The 25,000-nt window shown below is 39.6% G+C and overlaps 1 protein-coding gene and 1 long non-coding RNA gene across 2 annotated transcripts; both read left to right on the top strand.

Annotated features, from left to right (window-relative positions):
- Positions 1–7,905: 7,905 nt before the first annotated feature.
- Positions 7,906–8,254, top strand: LOC125481537 (synaptonemal complex central element protein 3-like; the record flags this gene model as incomplete). Its single annotated transcript, XM_048593234.1, has 1 exon — positions 7,906–8,254. A coding segment is annotated over one exon (170 nt), but the record flags the coding sequence as incomplete, so codon positions are not given.
- Positions 8,255–9,010: 756 nt separating this feature from the next.
- LOC125481536 lies at positions 9,011–21,691 on the top strand. Its single transcript, XR_007261378.1, has 3 exons — positions 9,011–9,092; positions 16,963–17,071; positions 21,471–21,691. It is a non-coding gene; the product is annotated as an uncharacterized LOC125481536 (long non-coding RNA).
- Positions 21,692–25,000: the final 3,309 nt, after the last annotated feature.

The following is a 25,000-nucleotide window of genomic DNA, read 5'->3' as shown; positions in this document are numbered from 1 at the left end:
ACCTGTCCGTCCTCCCTGGACTGACCTATCCCCTTCCTAACTCCCTACCTACACTCACCTTTACTGGCTCCATCCCCGCATCTTCGACCTGTTTGTTTCCTCTCCACCTATCCTCTCCTCTATCCCTCTTCTATCCGCCTCCCACTCTCTCCCTATTTATTTCAAAACCCCCTTCCCCTCCCCCTTTTCTGATGAAGGGTCTAGGCCCGAAACGTCAGCCTCTCTGCTCCTGTGATGCTGCTTGGCCTGCTGTGTTCATCCAGACCTGCACCGTGCTGTTATTGAGTTTGGCAATAGCACCACCTTGTGATAGAATTCAAGAATTACAGCAGTATAACCAAACTTTTAAGTACTTCTACTTCAATTTGATGCACTGCATGTACTCACCTATGCTGCTTCAACAGCAGCTCCTAAAGCCATGACTTCTCCCACTTTGAAGGTTGAGAGGAGCATGGATGTAAGCACCATCACCTGCAGGTTCCCCTCCAAGCCACACACCATCCTGACTTGGAATGATAGTACCCTAACTGATGAGGGTAGGCCAATGAATGTTGTCTTCATGGACTTTAGAAAAGCATTTGACAAGGTCACTCATGTTAGGCTGGTCCAGAAGATTAAGTCACATGGAAAACATGGTGAGTTGGTAAATTGAATACAAAATTAGCTTGGTCATAGAAGAGATTAGTTGTGGAGCGGTGTTTTCTTCTGACTGGAAGTCTGTGACCAGTGGTGTTCCACAACCCACTCAGTGCTGGGAACTCTGTTGCTTGTAATATATATATATGATTTGGATGAAAGCATAAGTTGTCTGATTAATAAGTTTGCAGATGACATGAAAATGACGGAGTTTTTGGTCATGCAGAAGATTGTCAAAGGATACAGCAGGATATACATCAGTTAGAAAATTGGGAGGAGTAATAGCAGATGGAGTTTAATGTGGACAAATATGAGGTGATGCATTTTGGGAGGTTGCATGCAAGAGGAAAGTATGCATTGAATTTAGAGGGATCTTGGGGTGACAGTCCACAGTTGCCTCAAAGTGGCAATACAAGTGGATAAGGTGGTAATGAAGGGGTAGAGCATGCTTGCCTTCATTGGTCAGGGCACTGAGTACAAAAGTTGGCAAGTCATGTTGCAGCTGTACATAACTTTTGTTAGGCCACTTTTGAAACATTGTGTGCAGTTCTAGTTGCCACACTATAGGAAGGATGTGGAAGCTTTCAAGAGGGTACAAAAGAGGTTTACTGAGATGTTGCTTGGATTGGAGTGTAATTATCTATAAGGAGAGGTTGAATAAACTTAGATTGTTTTCGCTAGAGCATTGGAGGTTGAGGAGTAACTTGATACAGGTATACAAAATTATGGGAGGCATGAATAGGGTGGATAGTCGGTTCCTCTTTTCCAGGATGGAAATATCAAGTACTAGAGGCGGGGGGGGGGGGTGCATAGGTTTTACGTGAGAGGGGAAAGTTTAAAGGAGATATGCGAGGCAAGTATTTTTTACATAGATGGTAAGTGCCTGGAACACACTGTTGCAGAGGTGATAGAAGCAGATACAATAACAATGAGAGACATTTCGACAAACATATAAAAAGGCAGGGAATAGAGAGGTACAGACCATGTGCGAGCAGATGGGATTAGTATAGAAGAGCATCATGCTCGGCGCAGACGTGGTGGGCCAAAAGGCCTATTGCTATGCTATACAGTTTGTTCTACGTTCAATGTTCCTTCACAGTAGCTGGATTAAAATCCTTGTACTTGCTTCCTTAACAGTATTGTGGGTATACTTGCATCACATGGACTGCAACAATTCAAGAATGCAGCTCACTCTAGGACAATTAAGGATGAGCAATAAACGCTAGCCATCAATGGCCATATCTCATGAATGATTGAAAACAATTATAAGTGTGTGCATTAAAGTAACAAGAGGAGACACCTACTGTGCAAGTGGAAACTATCACCATACCAGGGCATTGGTACATTTAGTCAAATAGCCTTTGGAAAATTTTCTGTGTCATATTTGTAGCTGATTAGTTCATGGAAAAGTTTGTTCCAGCACTTATCTATTTAACTGCTGTCTTTAAGCAGTATTTTTTAAACCTGTCATTTTCCTCCCTGCTGTACTGTTCCATAAATTTCTACCCTGTCCTGTCATTGTCTTAACAAAAGGAAACATTTGTGCCCTGAGCACCGATTTTATTGTTCTTCTAGGCTTGCACTATGTTGCATTGGCTTCTCCTGATGGCCCCTTTCTTCACTCTGCAGGATGTTCTCTTTCTCCAATTAGCTCTCTTTCGTCACTTTGTTTTTAGTCTTTTTTTGTAGAAGTGACTGAAACACTGCTGAAAACAAAAGGCTAGAGCATAGCATATTCCGAATCAATTGGTGGAAAAGCAATATGTCAACTTAATTTAATCTTGCTTTCAATACCTGCATAAGCCTTTCAATGAATAGTTTTCACACACTTGCTTTGTATTTTGCTGAACATGTCTGTGTTTCTGGATTTGGTGGTGACCCAATCACAAAAGTACGTTTGGTATTCATCTATTAAGGAGCTGAGTTCGCATGCTGCATAAAGGTCAGAAACAGATCAAAAGTTGATGGTCTCAGAAATCTTTCACAATATCCTATCAATTCATGAAGTAGTGCAGCACAAAAAACAGACCTGTGGAAAGGTCACCAGACCCGACACGTTAACTCTGATCTTTTCTTCACAGATGCTGCCAGACCTGCTGAGCTTTTCCAGCAACTTCTGTTTTTGTTTCTAATTTATAGCATCCACAGTTCTTTCGGTTTTTTAAGTAGCGCAACATGGCTGGTTAAAAAAATATGAATGGGTAATTTCTGTACCAATCAGTTGGCCATGTCAAGCAACATCAAGTCATGAATGTGGATTTGGTGCTGGGTATGCTCAGTTACATCACCTTATAATTTAAGTTACGCACAACAACAGTTAGTAAAAAAATAAAATGTTCCCTCTCACCCAGATCTACTTAGATTCTTTATCTAGCTTGCTGTGATTTCATATTAGGCTAAACTATAGTTTTTACCACTCTTACCCTATTAATGAATCTCCAACCTTCATGTATAACTTAGATAATGATAACACAGTATGGAGCTGGAGGAACACAGGAGGCCAGGCAGCATCAGAGGAGCAGGAATGCTGACGTTTCGGGTCAGGACCCTTCTTCAGAAATGGGGAATAGGGAAGGGACATCTGAAATAAATAGAGAGAGGAGGGTAAGGCTGGGGAAAGTAGGTGGGATGGTAATAGGCGAGTGCAGGTAGGCAGTGGTCGGGATTGATCAGTGAGGTGGGAGGAGCGGATAGGTGGGAGAGGAGACGGATAGGTTGTGTCGGGTCAAGGAGGCGGGGACGAGAGGGAGATAGTTAGGAGAGAAGACGGACTGGTCAAGGAGGCGGGGATGAGAGGAGCTGGGGAAGAGAGGTGGGATGGTGATAGGTGAATGCAGGTAGGCAGTGGTGGGGATAGCTCAAAGAGGTGGGAGGAGCAGATAGGTCAAGGAGGCAGGGTTGGTCATGGGATGAGGCCGGTGGTGGGGAGATTTTGAAACTAGTAAAGTCCACATTGAGAACATTGGGTTGTAGGCTCCCAAGGCGGAATATGAGTTGCTGTTCCTCCAGTTTCCAGCTGGCATCGTTGTGACACTGGAGGAGGCCCAGAGTGGACATGTCGTCAGGGAGTCGGAGGGGGAGTTGAAGTGGTTCACAAATGGAAGGTGTTGATGTTTGTCGCGATCCAAGGACAGGTGCTCTACAAAGTGGTCTCCTCTATTTATTTATTTATATGCAATCTATTTATTTCAGATCTCCCTTCCCCATCCCCCATTTCTGAAGAAGGGTTCCGACCCAAAACGTCAGCTTTCCTGTTCCTCTGATGCTGCCTGGCCTGCTGTATTCCTCCAGCTCCACACTGTGTTATCCAGCATCGGCAGTTCTTACTATCTCTAACTTAGATAATGTATGTTTCTGTCATCTCAAATTTACAAATAACTACTTGACATAAGCTTTGGTATATGCAATGCTGCCAGTGTCAAGCAATGCTGCCAGTGTCAATTGTTGAGTGTGAGCCTCTACTTATAATTGGAGTTATACAATATAGGTGAGGATGTAGATGAAGAGAACTAATACAGATTTTGCATTTGCTTATGTGCAACAGGCCTCAAAAATGCACTGTTGAAACTTTGGAGCAGCAGGTTGTGAAAGCAGGATACTGGAACTTGGCTCAGGAATTGTGGCACACAACCTTATTATAGTCTCCAGATAATGGAGTCACATAGTCACACATTGAATAGCAAGTTTATGTCAGTAAAATGCGACAGTTGCATCCAACAATGTTACATTGACACATTGGTAGCACTTTTCTCCTGTTTCTGCGGGTGTGACAGTGGTAGCTAAAGCACAGAGCAATGATCAACATAACTACTGTAAATAAAAGCCTTTCATAGCACATCACATCATTAAACCTCACTCTGGCAAACAGCAATGCAGCTACATTCACGCCGAGTGATTTAGAAAGTGTGTTCGATAAACGTAGATATTTTCCAACCAGCCTATTCACAGATGTTAGTGCACACCACTGGAGCAAGTGAGTCTTGAATCCAGGCCTTCCGCTCACTGTGCCACGAGAGCCATCAATTTGATAAAACTACCCAATGAAAAATAATGGAAGAAGCTTCTTGTCAGAGGTTGAGGGCCTGATTTCTGAGCCCTATTTTGAAAGGATTCTTCCTGTATAAAAGGCAGTATGTATGAATGGGAAAGCACCTATTGACTTTAGAATTAATGTGGGGAATCTACAGCACACACAGACTGTTCAGAAAGGAAACTAACCTGCTGGCAGGTACAAGAAACAGATATATATTTTGTAGGACATGAGAATGTGTGCAGATTGTTCCATTTGTAAGAGTTTAAGAAATACGTATTCAACTGCATAAAGATCATGACTGGCAGAATACTTAGGTAGTTTTATCCATTTATTTTTAGTGACATCTGGCTGGTGATATTTTATAGCTTGTTCTCGTTATGTCACATGAATTCCTTGTTGAAGAGTGACATAATAGTGCATGAAAAACATCACAAAGATTCATTTGAACATGAAACTTTGCTCAAACTACTGGAAAACATTTCCGTCACAATGTCTAACCTTTTCCTATTCTAATTATTTTTAGTTATCTAATTTTAAGTTATTTGCATGGTTGGGTCCTTCCTACTTACATCTCTGCAAATGTATGCTTGAGTTGAAATTTAGGTAAGCTTTATGCATTTTACCCAAAAAAGCAAGCAGTTAAACCTGCTAATTATTCTTGACCCCAAATAATTTATCTAGTCTCTCTAAAGGCTATTTTGCAGTTTCTAAAAGTTTTAGAGCAAGAAGTAAAATGTTGCATTGAGTCAAAAATATGTTGTATAGTACACTCAAGGAAGAAATACTTTCTTTTCAAATTGTAGATGAAGAAAGGTGCATCACTCAACTTCACATTTCAGCAGCTAACTCATATTAACACCATGTAATTTAGAGGAATGTGTAGAAGATCATGGTGAGATACCAGATATGAGCAGGTTCCAGCCAGAACAAGATCAAGGGTAGAATGACTGCCAGTTAGCTATAGTGCATGGTCACACACGAATTTGTTTTAGACAACTTAGTTTAACATTTCAGTGATTTGCCTTGCAAAGGAAGGCTGATGGATGCATACACTGAAATCTTGATGGACTACCAGGCCCTTCAGAAAACCTGAAGATAGTATCAAGGAGCATGGATGAGTTTGTCATCAGCTTGACACAGCATTTTGTGCAAAGCTTGGAAATCATTTTCCAAAATGTGCATGATGATGAACTCCATTCACATATTTATAAACTCAACCCTGATGCAATGTATGGTAGCCAATATCTCAGCATCAATTACAGCAGAACAGAAGTCTTCCAACATCTGTATGCTGCAATGAAAGTTCAGACTGAAATATGCCATCAGAGTTCGGTCACACAAATTGAGACTACTACTGCTACAGGTGCACATAGAAAGGGCCTTGCAAGTTCTTCCAGCTGCCAGTAATCCATTCTCTTAACAGATTACTAGGATTGCTCAGGGGTTGCTTTGTTAGAGTTGTAGTGGCTCTGTGGAACAAGAATCTGCTGTACTGTCGAAGAAGGCAATGTCCATCCTTCCATCACTGCCACTGTACAGGTTCCCCAGTACTGTCAGCCAACCCAGACCACCTGTTACCTAGGTAGTTGTGGTACAGTCTAAGACTGGGCTTTTTCAGGCCAGAACTGTTTGAGGCTCTTCTACAGGGCAGTTTGCAAGATCCCCCACTAAAAATCACCAGCTTTTCCCCAGATATTGTCGACACTGGACTATCTCTGAATAGAAACACTAGGACAGGCATGGTAAGGTAGTGCACAAGAATGATTGGTTAAATTTTATATTTAAAAAATTAAATGGTTTGATTTCTAATTGTGATTTAGAATGTTTTTCTTTATCTTTTTTCAGCGTCATTGTGAATGAGATCTTGTGATGTTCAGTAACTGAGAGATGATAAGGTGTGGGAATATTGATGAATGGGGAATGGAGTTGTTTTCACTGTTGCTGCAGTCGGATGAGCCTGACCAGCAAGTGGATATTAGTTGTGTCCTCCATGCTGCTTCTCTGTGCTGGCTGTGCATCTGTTGGCAAGGACAATGACCTCATTGTAGCAAACTGCAGGGCATGTAGACCTTATTAGTTTGTGATACATCTTTAGGGTACAGAAGAGTTCCTTCAGAGTAGACACAGTAGCAGAAGCATTGCTTGAGCACCGATAGTCTACACAATGACTTTTAATGTAGTGCTATTGCTTTTGTTATATGCATGCTGGACCATCATAGATTGCATCTATAATGATGCATATTGACTTGTGAGATGCATTGACTATGGCCAAATCCTTGCTGGGCATGGCAGGAGTGGAATTCCTTCCAGCTGAAGTATATCTCAATTTACTTGCAGTGCCCGCACAGTGAAAATATACCTAAACCAAACATGCCTATTGGTCAAATACTCAGGAACCATTATTTATATGAAAATCTTAGATAATAGTGGAATTTAATGCACCCGACTCCAGAGCCAAGTTTGGAGATGGGGAGGGGTTTTGCAGATGTGGACCCCATTGCCTTCTTCTGAAAAAGATTTAAGTAAAAAGGATGGAGGGTGGCCATCCCATTGGAAATATAGATCCTCTGAGCAGTTCAAATTCTGTTGTCCCTTCTTGTAAATGAGACAAAAATAGAGAGTTTTTAACCTTTTTTCACTAAACTGTTGGCAAAATTCCTTGAAGATTCCATCAATGTTTGCAATTGCACAATAGTTTTAATACTAGCTTGAAAACTAGAGTACCTGTGTCTTCAGTTTCACCCGCACTACTGTCCACAATGGCATAAAACAACATGAACTCACTTTCTATCTCTAACATTCACTCCGGTGCTCTTTGTGCCACATGCGGGAACAAGCTGATGAATCCTGACAGCATCCAAACCCCAGATTTTTATTGCACTGAGTCTGGTACTAATCTTATCTAAGCTTTTGTACGTTTACTAGGCTTTGTTTTGCACATTCTTGAAAACATGCTTCTTGTGTGGATATTGATACATAGTGCGTAAGAATCTGAAGATTTAGACAAATAACTAAATATGTAAGAAATGTTATTATCTGCACAGGTAAGATGTTTGGTAAAAAGATGTGACTTCTGACTTTTTAATTATGTTCAAGAAAATGAAGATTGAAAACATATCTGTGAATTGACCGGCAGTAATTATATTTATTTTGCAGATGTTAAGAAAACTGCTAGTTTAGGCAAGGATTGTTTTTCCATCTTTTTGCTAATTAAGTTATTTGTTAACAATTTCTAGTGCAAGCAACCTGTATGACCTATGACATGGTTATCCTACGTACAGACCCTTCAGTTGTGGAATCAATGATTTGTTTGAATGAAGCATATCTGAACTGCAAAGAGTCAGTGACAAAGGACTGTATGGAAATGCTAACCGAACCTAAAGAAAATGAGTCAGAAACCGTTTGACACAAAAAATAATCATGATCCTTTAAATTTTGCATTCTGTATTCTGCAGTTTTTGATTCACCAATGTTTGTTACTTGTTCAGAGCATCCAGTATTATTCAACTTGGTGGAGCTGCCTGCTTTGATACGTACATGACATACATCAATTTATGTATTGTGCCTACACTTGTGATTTATTTTATTGACATTAAAAGAAAAGCTTTATAATTGTTGATTGGACTCATTGTTGTTTTGAGCAGCTAATTTTTGGGAGTTGGGAAGTGAATTTAAACAGTATAAATTCAGTTAATTACTGGAACTTTAAAATTACTATCATCAGAAGGATAATTTTTCACTGCTTTAGTGAAAATTGGTTGTTGAATGTCCAGGAGAAAATCAGCAATGCTAATTATACATCCATTTCACAGCTCTAGGAGTTCATGGAGGAACATAGGCTTTTATGAGATGCAAACTAGGTGTACAATATTATCTGGGTGCTCTTCTGGTACAGTGTTGGTGCCTTACCACTGAGCCAGGAGACCTGAGTTCAGGTCCCACCTATTCCAGAGGTTTGCCATAACTCCCTGAATAGGCTGATAAGAAAATACCTGCAATACTACTTGAGAGATTGTAGGAACTGCCGATGCTGGAGAATCTGAGATAACAAGGTGTAGAACTGGATGAACACAGCAGGCCAAGCAGCATCAGAGGAGCAGGAAAGCTAGGAGGGTAACTTCTTCAAGGTCGGCATCCCTTCTTTTCTGAAGAAGGGTCCAGACCCGAAACGTCAGCTTGCCTGCTCCTCTGATGCTGCTTGGTCTGCTGTGTTCATCCAGCTCTACACTTTGTTATCTGCAATACTACTTGTATTCCTTTCTGCCGTTAAATGTTTCTTGAGCAGAACTACAATTTATGTGCTCTGGGATATAATTGACTACTGTTCTTATACGTTTCTATCAGTGTCTGGGATGCTGTTCTGATTGCCAACTGGAACCTTTTGGGACTGAGGTGAAGCCACTTGCTTGAATTAAGTGATGAGGTAGATGCAACTTACTATTATCTTAAGTAATGCAACAGTTACCTGATTCTGTCTGCTTTCTGTTGTGCACACAGTGGAAGGAAATTGTAGAAGATTCTGGATATGGAATAACATATCAGATGACAGCTTTGTGAACTATGAAGTCCCTATCAGTCTAATCTGACTGCATCTGGAAAAATTGGGGGGCATGTCATGTTGTAGTAGTAGAGCTAAGTCTATGGAGTCTCCACTGCAGAGTTAATTGGTCTTGCTGCATTGTCCGGGATGTAATGTAATGTGTTTTACATTCCTTCACTATAATCTATAGCTGTTCCAGGTTGATGGCTAGTGACTTTTTGATGCAACTGCAATCAGATAAGCTCTTCTTATTGCAGTCCTGGTGGAGTTTGGACCTCTTGACTCCGTCAGATGAACAAGGTAAAGATTTATCCCTTATGACAGTAGGTTCCCGTACCTAACTCATTTCATCAAAGGTATATTATTGTTATTTGTGAATTACCAAGTGCATGTTCATCATCATTACTAAACAATTCCTTGGGTTGAATGCATCTGAAAGGGACTTGAGTGGTGGAACTGAATGACATTGCCAATCACGTGTCAAGTTTTTGGAAAGTTGGCTGTATGGCCTGCTATGATTGCCCATATCATAGATGTAGATAAATTAATAGAGATGGCTAGATAATAAGAAGTTTGAATCCTGTGAAATTGATTACATTTGAATTGGCTGGTAATGTTACCGAAAATCAGTGCATGCATTAGTGATTGAGAGAAGTCAACTCTCACTCAGTCTCAGCTTCTATACTAAATAGAAAGAACTCTAGCTCTTCAGACAGGAATAATGTGGGTCCGGTGTTTATTTGTCATCTTATTCTGGAAGAACAGAAGCATGGGAAATATTTGTATTCTAAGGAAGAAGAATTAAAATTTAGCAAATTTTCCACCAAATTCGTTTGACTCAGAAACCCTTTAAAGAGGCAGCCCAATTCAAGAATCCTACCCCCACACCAGGACTTTTGGATTTTTGCCAGTATCATTTAAGGGTGCAACCTAGTTTGGGTTGCAAGTCTGCACCCAACACTCCTGACGAGGCCAGCTGTTCTGAGCAGGAGACAAGTCTCGCTCCTCCTCAATTTAAATGGAGTTGGTCTAGGTTTTTAAAAGCGTTCTGGTTCCTGGCACTTCAGTGTGCATGAGGGAACTTTTTGAAAGGCAAGTTCAGAAAATTCTTCTCATTCTACCCATGCTTTCTTTGCCAGAGTAAGTGCCACTGTCTTCTCTGTGCTACCTCACATTCACTGTATCTTCCACTAAGGCTACCACTTTCATTACTCCATTCAACATCTTCCCTTATTCACTTATCCATGGTAAATCCACACATTACTAATTCAGCATGACCTTTGTGCTGCCTTCTCACTCACACAAGATACCTCATTGCCTTTCCCCTACCTGCACCAGCAGGTATACCCCCCATTATTTTATCAACATCTATAAAGTCACCTCTCCACCTCCTACGCTGTAGTGAAAACAATCCCAGTCTATCCAGCGTCTCCTTGTAACTCAAACCTTCCATTCCTAGCAACATCCTGATAAATCTCTTCTGAATACTCTCCAGCTTAATAATATCCTTCCTATAACAGGGAGATCAGAGCTGCACACAGTACTCCAGAAGAAGCCTCACCAACATCTTGTACAACTTCAACATAATGTCCTAACTCCTATACTCAAAGGTCCAAGCAATGAAAGCTAAGTTTGTGAAATGCCTTCTCAACAACCTTATCTATATGTGATGCAAACTTCAAAAAATTATATACCCAGACCCCCAGGTCTCTATTCAACAACACTGTCCAAGATCTTACTTTTAACTGTCTTAAGTTTTGTCTTTGTTTCATCCAAATTAAATTCCATTTACCACTCTTCAGCACATTGACCCAATTGATCAAGATCTTCAATCCCCAAAACTAAGTTCCCCATCTTTCCTTCTGTAGCACTGGCCACTGATTAATCCCACCCCACCGACTGTTAGTGGGTGGATCCCCAGGACTGACTGGCTCTCTTGACCAATTTTACCAAGCAATTCTGAACAATGAGCACTCAGAGCCTTGTCTGATATCTCTACAGCTCTCCAACTGACTTTCTGCAACTCCCTAGACTGGTTGCACTGGCTCTGATGGGCTGAACATGGCCCACTCCCCAAACTGTAGCGGTATGGTTCACCTGACAGTGACCATCCTTAAGTAGTTGAGCGACCATAGTAAGCCTCTGGTCTCTTATCAGAGGCTGCTTTTAACATACTGTGCCAGGACCTCCTGATTGAAAGGTTTCTCCCACAACTTGATTGAGAACTACACCCCTTAAATATGGCTATTTGTTTGAAGCCCATACAATGTTTTTGGCACATATGTGGCGCAAGTGTGAGATGGACGAAATATGGTAACGTATAAAAACATGTCCAGTCCCTTGACCAATTGCGTACCAACAGAACAAGCTGCTTGGCTTTGTGTCTGCACTAAAAGGCAAGTCAAGATAGAAGTACCGTGAGCCTTTAAAGTCTTGGCTGGGGAGAAAAGGTAAAAGAACAATGCAGAGACACTGTGAACATTCAAGTAGGGTCAAAGTCAGAAATTTACACCATCTGGTTCCTGTCCAGTGTTGGGATAATTGGAAATTATATATCAATGAGCAAGGTTAACTAATAGTGAGATGTTAGCACATGCAAATAAGCCTCTTGCACTCACTAATGAGAATCTTACCTTGTCATTCAACATTGGTTGAAAGCTGGGACTCTGCTCTCAATGTTAAGAAGCCTATTAGTAACATGTAAGTAAGGCTGCACTGATATTTTTTCCATACGAGCCATCTAGTCAATCCAATTCTTCCACTCATCACGTTTTCCTTTTTAGTAAAAATATTGCATAAGCTGCCATATTCTAGCATGTTCATTCATAAACAGAATGAAAAGCTTTGGGTCTGTTAAGTAGCTTTTCAGTGCTTGAATTAAGTGATTGAGGTAAGTGGGTAGGGTGGTACAGTGATAATGTGGTAGGAAGCAGACTGGGTAGTGTGCCAGGTGTTGAAATTGGGTTGAGGGTTTCAGAATGGCGATGGAGGGTTGGGGGAGGCGAGTCGGAAGGCCAAATGTCGATTGGAGGATCCAGATGGATTCAGGAGCGGGGATTGGGGTTGTCAGCTGCATCATTATCCAAGAGTTAAGCATGGATTTAATCTGTCTGATATTTTAACATGTCTTGGATAACTGTCCAGGTAAACAAGTCCGATCTGTCTCAAATCTCTGACATCAACTCAGAATTGGAGACTTTTACAGAGAGTATTGTGAAGCATGGGATTTACCTGTTGAAAGTTTATATTTCTGGGCAATTCTCACTGCATCAGGACTTCTGAGGGGTCTGTCCGGTCTTCGACTATCAGGGGACTGGAAGATCTGGATCAATTATTCCCATTAAACATGGTAAAGCATTCCCTACTCTAACCACTTTACAATCTCACAACAACTAAAAAGCTATTCAACCATTATGTTCATTTGTATGACACAGTAACGCAGTATAATCTGGAAGAATGTTACAAAGTGACTCATCAACTTTTCTGCTTCAATGAAAGAAAAGTTCTCTCTTTATTTTTAATTCTTTATCCCTGAAAATATTTTAATAAATCTACATTGTCTTTTCCAATACCTTTAAATCTTTCCTATAAATAGGCTACTGACAAGTATGTATAACACTCCAAGTTCCTGAGCTAAAATGTTTAGTGCTAGTTTAGCTAGATGGTTACACTTTATGCCTTTGACTCTGAAAGTTGTGGATTGAAAGACTTTAATATTGAAATTCAGCTTTTAATTTAGATTTGTTCAGTGTGGTACTGGCGCAGTGGTACATTATCAGTGCGAGTGTTTTTTTTCAGAAGATACAGTAAATAGTCTGCTTGGACGTATAACTTTCTTTATATTTCTGTTTCAAAGAGCAGTGTGGAATTCTCCTGGTTTTATGGATGACATTTATATCATCACCAACACAGCTCAATAAAACTTAGTTATTTGTGGTGCTTTGTGCAGCTTATATGTCACAGTTTCCCACATGATAATAGTGACAATGCTTCAAGTATTTTGAGATGCAGTATGGATATAAAAGGCACAATATAAATGCAATTTCTTAATTCTGCAAGTTTTGACAATATCTCTGCAGTGTTGTTTCATAGTCTCGTTAAGGTACAGAACCAATGCAGCGATCTTGAAATGACCGTATTTATTTCTACAGCTAGATTTACCTATTAAATAAAACTACCATTGATGAATGCCTATCATTAGCATCTTGGAGGGCACCATTAACTTAAACTTAATTGTACTACTTGCATAAATACGGCAAAAGAACATGTCAGTGAATGGATTTTCTGAGGTGATTGACTCAGTTCTTGACTCATGAAAGACCATCCGTCATCATCATTAAGGCACAAGTCAGGATAGAATAATCTCCAGTTGCCTGATTGAGTGCAGTTCCTGAAATACAAAGCTCAACACTATTTGGAACAGAGCAGCTGGCTTTGAACAATTAGCCATCTAATGCAACATTTAATCAGAACTGCACTGTGGCAGCAATAAACTTCATCTGCAAAATGCAATTCCCAAATCCACAGCCTCTATCTCCTAGAAGGACAAATGCAGCAAGTGAAATTGAACATTATTATCCCTAAGTTCCCTTCCTCATGCAGCATCCTGATTTGGAAATAGATTACATGGTTGGATTAAATCCTGGAGCTCCCACCTGAACAGTACTGTGAGAGTACCTTTATCACACAAATTGCGGAAGTTCAGCAAGTGACTGTCCACCACTCTCTCAGGGGCATTTAAGGATAGACAATAATAATAAAAAAAAAAGCAGTGTGGGGCAAATCAGCAGGTCTGGCAGTATCTGTGAAGAGAGAACTTCTTCAGCAGTTCTGAGACTTGCCCTGAGGTTTGGCCCACAAAAACTGGGATCAGTTGAGGTTGGTTGGCTCACCGAGCTGGTTTGTTGTTTTGCAGATGTTTCGTTACCTTGCTTGGTAACATCCTCAGTGCAACCTCCGATGAAGCTGTGTTTTCCGGCCTGGTTTTTAAACTCTGTAAACTAACTTGTTATTAGTTTCCTCACCAGAAGACTCCTACGACCGCTGGGCATCAGAGTGGCACACAAGCCCACATCAACCCTACGACAACTGCTCACCCGAGCTAAAGACCCACTCCCCGCCATGGACAGGACCAATGTCATCTACAAAATCCCCTGCAGAGACTGTGAGAAACACTACATCGGACAAACAGGAAGGAAACTAACAACAAGAGTACATGAACACCAACTGGCTACAAAAAGACACGACCAATACTCACTCATTTCAATCCATATGGACAAGGAGAACCACGACTTTGACTGGGACAACACCAAGCTCCTGGGACAGGCTAGGCAGAGACAAGCACGAGAATTCCTGGAAGCATGGCACTCCACGAAGCATGCTATTAATAAACACATTGAACTCGACCCCATATGCATTCACATACGAAGGAAAACCGGAAGTGAGGCAATCCATCTCAACGGACCACAGAGTTTAAAAACCAGGCGGGAAAACACACCGACACTTCAATGGAGGCTGCACTGAGGATGTTACCAAGCATGGTAACGATATGTCTGCAAAACAACAAACCAGCTCAGCGAGCCAATCAACCTCAACACCCACAACCCGAGCTACAGATCTACTCCAGAACCTTAGAAACTGGGATCAGTTTGTACAAGCATTACTATTGGTTAATGGCCAGTGTGTAAACAGGTCATTCAGCCCATTGAGCCCACACCAATCCTCCGAAGAGCATCCCACCCATCCCTTCCCTGCATTTCCCATGGCTAACCCACCTACCTTGCACATCCCTGGACATCATGAGCAATTTAGCAAGGCAACCCACCTAGCCTGCACATTTTTGGACAGGGCAAAGGAAACTGGAGCACCTGGAGGAAACCCACACACAGACATGGGGAGAATGTGTAAACTCCAGTTGCCCAAGGATGGGATTGAACCCAGGTCCCTGGCACTGTGAGGCAGCAGTGTTAGCCACCATGCCGCCCTTAGTTCAGTTCCTTGAGGATCAGCTCAGTTAAAATTCTTGGGCAAGTCTTAATGCTCTTTTAAAAAAAAACTCTTATTATGATTAAATAAAATTAATCAATATGCCAAAGAATCTCAGAATTGCTGTGATACAGAAGGAGGCCATTCAGCCCATCATGTGTACACTGGCTTTCTGACCATTTTAACTTAGTACTAATCTCCTGTCTTTTCCCTGTAACCCTGTATATTGCTTCTTTTTAAATTCTCATCCAATGCCCTCTTGCGTGCCTTAATCGAACCTGCTTCTATCACAGTTCCAGGCAGTGCATTCCAGACCATAACGAAGGTAAAAAGTAAAATCTGCTGTCTTATTGGAGAAGGCAACATGTGGTGGTTTAACCTGAGGGCATCCACACCTCAGGAGAAGGGAAAGGTTGAGAAGGAGAGTTCTTCATAGTAACCTCAGCCAGTGTGGGAATTGAACATACAATGTTCATGCACTCTGCATTGCAAAACACCCATCCAAGCTAAAGAACTACTTGCTGTGTGAAAATGCCTTTTCCTACCTCACATTTGCTTCCTCTGCAAAAACGTCAAAACACTTCTCTTGGTTCTCAATCCATTTATGAGTGGGAATAGTTTTTCCCTGTGCACTTTGTCTAGACTGCTCATGATTTTGAAAATTTTTCGGAAATCTGTTATAAGCCTTCTGTGCTCCAAGAAAATTGTCCCATGTTCTCTAATCTTCCCTCATAACCTAAGTTTCTCATTTCTACAACCATTTTCACAAACCTTTTCTGCACTCTGTCCTTTGCATTTATAGCATTCCAATAGTGTGGCACCCAGAACTATGCACAATATTCCAGCTGAGGTCCCAGCCGGTATATCATAGAAATTCATCATAACCCACCTTCTCTTGTGCTCCATGTCCTTATTTATGAAACCTAGAATGCATTTAGCTTTATTAACAGCTCTCTCTATCTGTTGTATCACCTTTAATGACTTGTGTACATATACAGTCAAGTCTCTCTGCTCCTGCATACCCTTAAGAATAGTAGCCTTTATTTTATACTGCATTTTCATGTTCTTTGTACCAAAGTGCATCACTTCACATTTCTCTGCATTGTCTTTCACCTGCTACATATGTGCCCACTCCATCAACATGTCTATGCCTTTTTGAAGTTCTATATCATTCTATATGGTTTACAATTCTACAATCTCACCCTAGTGATCCATAAACTTTGAAATTGTGTCCTTCATCCCCAGATTTGGATCAGAGATATACATCAGAAAGAGCAAGAGTCCCAATCCAATGCTAACCCACTACAAACCTTCTTCCAGCCTGAAAAATACCCATTAACTATTAATATTTATATATCTCTCATAATATTTTTATCCACATTCCTTTTATTCTATGACTTATTATTTTCCTCAGAAGTTATCTGGGCATGTATCAAATGTCTTTTCAAAGTCCATGTACACCACATCAACTGCCTTCCCTTCATCAACTCTCTGTTACCTTTTCAAAATTCAGTATAGCATTAATAGTGTAAAGGTAAACTACTTACAATTAAAGTTGAACCCAGTCAGATTATTGTCACTTGAATTATACAATTTCCAGTCTGGCACACAGTTAATTGTACACTTGAGAATTTGAGATCACCATTCTATTGTATTTATAATATTTATGATGTCATTTTTTCTCTACATTTATAACACTGATGATTGGCCAAAAAAAAGTTTGCATCCAATATTTTGGGTTGTAATTTATATTTATTTGTTAAATTAGATGGACAAGGAACCAGTAAGTAATTCTTACATGGTTGAAGACCAGAAAATACTTGATGACATGATTAACTACTTGGACACAATATTTGAAGATATGAACCAACTCTATGGTAACTATGATATTCTGAAGGCAATGCCATAGTTTCAACTAGTAGATTTTCATTTCAACTGCATTTTCTAGACTATGTTACTTTCTGTATTGAGGTTAACGCTTCCCTATCTTTCCTTAAGATGTTGACTGCTTGCAATCATATGATATTTAGACAGCACTTGCTTTCCATTATTGCACATAAATCACCACTTAAGAAAGTAAGAAATAGGAACACGAGTAGGTCACATGGTCCTTGGAGCCTGTTTCACCATTCCATCTCAATTCAACTTCCTGTGCAAATCTCATAATCTCTGATTTTTTTTTTGATTCTAAGAGAATCTCTCTCTGTCTTCAATGACTGAGAATCCATAGCTGTTTGAGCTAGAGAATTCAAAAGACTCATGACTCTCTGAATAAAGAAATTTCTCCTAATTGCAGTCTTAGATAGATACCACCCTGATTTTGTGAGACCATTGTTCTAGATACCCCAGACAAGAGAAACATCTTCCCAGCATTTATTTATACATTAAGTCCCTACACACTTTATGGCCCTGATCTCTACTCTGTGGCTCATAGGAGATCAGACATACCCTCAAAGATGCATTTCAAGACTCTGCAGAATTCTTGAGACATGGACTATGCTTGGGAAGTTTTAACTTCTGATGAGCAATTTGCCTGTTCCCAGGGCCCTTTGAAAAAGTTTCTGAATTAATTAAAGTTGGAGACTTTGCACAATTCTGACTTCCTTATCTGGATAATTCGACAATTAAAAATTTGTCTTCAGATTAAAGTAATTGTCAAAAGCTTAGAGAACTTCTTTAAAAAATGGGCCTTCTTTATGTTTTGCTAGTTGACAATACAACTGCCTGGAGGTTCTATTCAATACAATTGTGCATTCACTTTTTCGGCTTCTGCTGGTGTATTTAAGTTCAAAACAATTCTGTATCTTAAAAACTGTTTTCTCCGAGATGCCCAGTCCTGTGTTCTGTTTGTTCCATCTGATATTAAATATTTCTCCTGCCATGTCTTCCTAATATGATTATTTATTCTTACTTTTAAGCTTTTAAATTCTACTCTGCTGCTCTAATTGCTTTCCTTTGAAGACATTTGCTTTTGTAAATAGCAATGCTGTTTTATTTTCCTTTTCTGCAGTATAGTAATGCTGTGTTCTTTCCTTCTTTTAAGTTTATTTTTGTTAACCTCTGTTAAATCATAATGCTGTGTATTTGCACTGTTTACTGGGGTCTTTCCTGCTTTTTCTACAGTCAAATAGTGGTTTCCCACCTTCTTGCAGGTAAAATTTATAATTTCCCAACTTTCAGGCTTAATAAATCATGTCAATTCTTTTTCACACATTTCCAAATATGTCTTTATTTCTGGAATCTTTTGAAATTCTTCTCATTAGAGCTATGGCTTAAATTATAGATTTTCTGCTCTTATTGCAGCCTCAGCAGTGTTCTAACTACCTTCTATTACACTCTGCTTTATTTTTTAAATTGTTCCTTTTATCACCTTACTTATGTTTCACAAGGCTCGTTGTGCTGTGATCTTATTGCAAATTACCTTTATGGCTCTTGATTTCCCTACTGTAGCTGTGCCTCATGTTGTCTTCCCATTATGTGAAGGTAATGTTCATTGTGAATCGTAATACGCTTTTTTCTGCTTCTAGCCTTGTCATACTGTTTGTTTCCACAATTTATTTTAGATATTTCCTCTTACCCAACAGGTATTTTATCTTCGCTCATAGCACTCTAATACATCCACTTCATAGCCAAAACCCTAACGGAATGCTACCAATTGTTTGGATGAGAGTGGGGATTGCCAGGTAGATGAGCCACCAGACCATGCACAGTAGTACAGGAAGCCATTCAAGTGGGGGAAGCAGAAAGGAATGTGTTGGTGGTATGAGACAGATTAGTCAGAAGGATTGACACTGTTCTCTGCAATTACAAACTTGAATCCAGGGGGCAATGTTGCCTGCCAGGTGCCAGAGTTCAGGATAGCTGCTCAAACTGGACACGATTGGGCAGTGAGAGGGCAGAAATCCAGTGATCATGTTCATGTACGTACCATCAACATAGGCAGGAAAAAGAAAGAGATTCTGCAAAGTTAGTTTGAGGAAACAGGCACCAAATTAAGAATCAAAACCTCAAAGGTCACAGTTTTTGGATTATTACTTGAGTCTTGTGCCAATTGGCACAGAGCCAATCAGATAAGAGATGAGTGCATGGCTCAAAGACCAGTATGGAAGAAGTGGGTTTCAGTTTATAGGGCACTGGCACCATTAGGACAGATTCCACCTGAATCCTGCTGAGTCCAGTGATTTTGCAAGCGACATCACTCAGGGAGTAGAGAGGATTTTAACCTCAATAGTGTTGGAAAATTTGGGAAGATTTGGTAAATTAAAGTGTGGAGACAATGCAAAAGAGAAAATTATGAAAATGAGAATGAAATACCATGACAGAATGGCTAAAGGGTACAAAATAAACTAGCAGATAAGATTGGAACTTACAAATAGAATAAAAGGATAAAATAAAAAGACTCTGTATCAGAATGCACATAGCATTCAAAACAAAACTGAATTGAGAGTGCACCTAGAAATAAATAATTATCTTTTGGCAGCCATTACGGAGGCATGGCTGCAGGATGATATGGATTCATACCAGAATATTGAAAAATACTGCACATTGAGGAAGGATAGGAAGCTTGGGTAAACATAGCATCAAACTTAAAAGAAAAGTTTATAACTATGCAAAAGACATATGGCACATCAAAAGATTGGACAGAATATTAAAATAAACAAGAAATGACTAAAAATTTAATAAGGAGGGAAAAAAATCAGTGTATGAGAAAAAGCTAGCCAGAAATATAAAAACATGATAATGTTTCTATGAATATTTTAATAAGAAAATAATCAACAAACTAAGCAGTGGAACTTTAGCAAGTTAGTCAGGGGAATTAATAATGGAAAATAAGGAGATAGCAGATGAATTGAGCAGTATTTTGCAAGGAATTTTATTAAACAGGACAAAAGTAACATCCCCCGAATAGCTGTAATTCAATAAATGAAAAGCAGGGATGAACTCAGAAAAATTACAAATCATCAGAGGTTGTAATGTTCCCATTATATTGTTGCTCATGTTCTAGATAGTAGTGTACAGTTTGCAGATAGTGCTAACTATCATGAAGGTGAAAGAATGCCTCCAACTTATATTTCTTTGTGATGTTGGTCAACAACAGCATTTTTTTTAGACAAGCTTCCTAGCACCAAATTAAAAAGTGGTAAAAATTGTTTAAAAAATGTTTCTAGTGGAAACTGAAAAAAGCGTAAGTTTCATGCCTTAGATGTAACACAGTGTAGATCTGGAGGAGCACAACGGGCCAGGCAGCATCAGAGGAACAGGAAAGTTGACATTTCGGGTCGGGTCCCTTCTTCAGAAATGGCCCTTGAAACGTCAACTTTCCTGCTCCTCTGATGCTGCCTGGCTTGCTGTGCTCCTCCAGCTCCACACTGTGTTATCTCTGACTCCAGCATCAGCAGTTCTTACCATCTCTGAGTAAGTTTCATGCTTTGCTGTTCTTATTAATGCCAATTTATTTATTGGATGGCACTTGCTGACTGTTTTCAGAATTATACTGGCAACTAATTTACGATTATCATTTGGGCTCAAACGTGGCTCAATCTGGCTTGCAGAAGCTATCTGGGATGCAGCGATCTGTCCTCTAAAGGCAACAGGAACATCTCCAGACATTGCAACTTTTTTTTTAATTGAACAAAAACATGGGGGACAATAATTCCCCAGATATTCTCCAAAGCAACACCTTTACCAAGCACAGCCAGCTTGCTAACCAACGCCCACCTTTTTCTATGCTATATAAATTGCAGTATTTGAAATGTGATAATCTTGATTTAGTCCCACTGAGTGCGAGACAAAAAGTTTCAACAGCATGTCTCTTCTTGCAGCAATTGTTATGTACTTATTTATTATCTCTTATAAAATCCTTAAAATTTTAACATAGGGTTCCTAAAATCTTAGCATACAGAAGCTTGACTTTTTGCCAAGTATAAATGACTTAGTATTTCACTCAATTAAGTTACATTCAATAGGTTTGATTCTCAGGGTTAATGTGAGACAAAGGATTAACTGAATGCCTGTTCTCCTGGTCCAGTCAGCACCATTTGAGTGCCATCCCACAATGGACATGTTTCTGTGACACAAGCAATAACCTTGTGTTTACACTACATAAGCTAGAGCTTTTAGAACCCTGTTGAAAATATTCAAACTATTAATAGCAAAAATAAATTACTACTAATGCAAATAGAAATTGATACTTTTCGAAATCAAAATAAGAATATTGAAACCATTAGGAATTTCATGTTCCATGCTTAACCCTTTTGATACCATTTTGCATTTCAGTGCAGACCCAGCTTCTCCTGTGTGATATGACTATATGCTTCAATTCTCCAGTAAATGCTGAAGCTGTCAAGCACCGTGAAGAAAGTTACAAGCATCCTAAAGAAATATCAGATCAGCACCAATGTTAAAACAGTTAAATGAGATTATCTTACAAGCCTCAAGTTTTGATTATAAAGAACATTAAACAGTTATAGTTTTTCATGTTGGGTATCTTGTGAAAATGTTTGTCTACATTGTATTCTTTCTGCTGTCATGTTATCTATTCAGATGCCATTCAAGAATTAATGTGGATGTTCCAGTTAAATATTTTTGTTATTCTCCTGTGTTTGCATGCTAATGAACTCGTGAGCATATATAGTAAGAGTAAAACAAAATGGAACTGTTGGAAACACCAAACACATCAGATAATATGACCAGAGAGAACAGGTGACTTAATGTTTCAGTTGTGGACTATTTGTCAAATTGAGAGAAATTGCAGATGAACTACAGTCAAACATTCAATGAAATGTGCAGGAGCACATGTCAGGAGCAGCGCCAGCATAGGTAAAAATGAGATTCTGAGGGAGGGTCATTTGACCTGAAAAGTTAACTCTGATTTCTCTCTATAGATGCTGCCAAATCTGCTGTGCTTTTCAAGCAATTTCTGTTTTTATACCTGAAATAACTGCACAGAGGCCAATATCCCGTCACCAAGTCACCCTTTATTTACTTGTGCACAGTACACTGGCTGTGGACAGACAGCTCGGAGTCAGTCCCCTGAGCTGAGGAGAATCTCCTTGTTATATTGGGCAGCTAGAGCTTTCCTGATTGGCCCGGATTAAAAGCCCCAATCAAAGTTCTCGTAGTCAACGAGGTCTATCTGGTTCCAATCACTACAACACCTAAAAATGAGATTGGTCAACCTGGTGAAGCTTCAATATAGAATTACTTGTGTGCAACACAGCATAGGCAGCATGCGAAATGCTGAGCTAAGCAGAACCAATGGATCATATGAAAGATCTGCAATTCACCCACAATTAGTTGTGGCCATAATTAAACATCTCAGTGCAACAGAACACTCCATAAATATCCCATCTTTAATGTGGAGGGATCCAGCACATCAGTCCAAAAGATGAAGCTGAAGTAATTGCAACAATTTTCAGCCACAAGTGCTAAGTATATGATCCAAAACGGCATCCTCATTACCCCAGTGTCACAGTTGCCAGCCTTTAGCCAATTTGATACACTCCATGTGATAGCAAGAAACAGTTGAAAGCACTGTATGCTGGTCAGACTATGGGTTTTGACAACCTTCTGGAAATAATATTGAAGAAATGTGCCCCTAGCCAAGCTGTTCCAGTACAGCTATAGCACCTATTCCAGTCACATAATCCATTTCCTTTATGAAGTGCCAACTAGGTTTAATCAGAAGTAATTTTGAGCAACTTGGTAATAGTGTGGTCACAAATGCACAATGACATTGCATTTCCAGTATCACACTGAATGAGCAAGTGTTAATTTGCACATTGTGGTTTGCATTCTGGTAACATTTAATATTGAGATCAGTGTTTTTGTTCTAAGATGGTTCAGCAAAAAAAAAACAGATGTAGGTTGTACTTTGGCTTAAATTAGAAACAAAGTGAGAAATATTGTCAGAAAATGTTATTAGAACATAGAATGTATTGCCATAAATGGCTTCTGAAATAGACATGACTAAAAGCTATGAAGACTGAAAGATCTTCCAAGGTGGTGGTTGGGAACTGAAACAGGAAGTTGGGGGCAACCAGTAACTGCTATTTCCATGAATCCTGAACTCAGTGAAGCTAGTTAAATTAACATCTCTTCATATTCAGCATTATATTCGCTAGCGAAAATAACTTATCCCACAGTGTGGGAGTAACAAATATTTAGAGAAGTCATTAATGTTCTTGATGAGCAGATACATTGTGAAGAACTATCAAATTATTTAAATCCTCTGCCCTTTAAAAATTAAACAGAGCTAACTCTGTCTGAAAATTAAGAAAAAATAATCTGCCTTAGCAGTTAAAAGCTTTTTGTGAACACACTCCCTGACTATATTATTATTAATACTGGGCTGCTTCCCACCACCCATCATTATCAAAGTAGGAGTGGGAGGGAATTGGGTTGTAAGATCACAGTTTGACAGCTCAGACATTACTTAAGGATTAATTGTTGGATTGTGGACTCAAGTTTTTTTGTGAGGATTAAGCACTTATTGTTTAAATGTTTTGAATAACTTTAACAAATAGGATTTTTTGGGTGTGTTGAACTGCATTAGATATTTAGAATGCTTTAAATTTCATTTTGGCGTGCCTCCTGACATCTATCAATGGTGGATACTGGTTCAGTTGACATGTACATTGTAAAGACAAAGGGTTGTGGCTTGGGGTCATGAGTTGTCTCTAAGTTGGCATTGGGCTGTAAGGGGCTATGGTAATGGATGATAGCATTGATTAGCACAGATGCAGGAGAGGCCATTGGAAGTGGCTGGGGGCAGGAGTTAGTATACAGATTGTGAGAGGCAATCCATCTGCACCTCCCCTCCCTTTAGAATGAAGATCTTGCAGCTCGGTATTTCTTTGCCCAAAGCTGGGTTTGACAAGCCAGGAGATTTCCCATCTTTTATTGCCTGACTCCAATGTGAAAGACCATGTCTACAACAGTGTTAAGTGGAATAATTAATTATGTAAATAGGCAGTTTGAAAGATATGGGGGAAGGTCAGGAACATGGAAGTAATAGCGAGAGCCCTTGTTCAGCAATTGGTGCTGGTACAAGTTTGAACAGCTAAAAGTGTCCCCTACTTTAAGCTCCTCCAATATCTTATGCAAGTTTGAGCTTGTAGTTTGATGGGTTATTTAACAATAGAAGGCATCACAGATAATTTCAAATTGTGTTATCTGGTAATGTTCATCCAGAGCTTCAAAAATGAATTGAATAAATTTTCTGCAGAGAAAAGAAATTCAGGATTAAGGGGAAAAGGCTGGAGAGTGTGAATAGGTTTATTGCTCTTGCAGAGAGCCAGCAAGGGTACAACAAGCTGAATGGCTTCCTTCTGCAAAACAGCTTTGACTTTATAATCCATAATCAGGCATTTGTATCCTATTTGTTTTTTATTCTCTCTCCTGTTCCAGGCCAGGTGTTTGAGATCTTTAACCATATGCTGCCACTGGCCAGAGCAGATTATCAATAATTTTGAAGAAAATACTGCCTTGGATTACATTACATGCCAGCAGCAAAATTGACACTTCGTTTGAACAGAGCTATATGAGAATAGTGTTCCATCTCTGCTGCAATGCAATGCATGCACAGTAGATGTCTCCACAATATACTCACAAGATTTATGATGCACAGTAGTTTGAGAACTTGCTTGTTCTGCTTTTTCATGTTCCTACCTTCATATTATACAAAATAAAGATCCACAGATCTAAGTATTCAATTCTAATCGCCATTGAAAATTACTGTTTTTACCCTTATGTGTCTTTATATAATTATGCCTCCAGCCTGCTTGTTGAATGGGTGCTGTTTCCTA

The sequence above is a fragment of the Rhincodon typus genome, unplaced genomic scaffold (genome assembly GCF_021869965.1).
Source record: "Rhincodon typus isolate 14 unplaced genomic scaffold, sRhiTyp1.1 hic_rhity00002536, whole genome shotgun sequence".
Lineage (NCBI taxonomy): Eukaryota > Metazoa > Chordata > Chondrichthyes > Orectolobiformes > Rhincodontidae > Rhincodon > Rhincodon typus.
The sequence above is the reverse complement of the archived record's forward strand: the minus strand, read 5'-3'. Positions and strand labels throughout refer to the sequence as shown.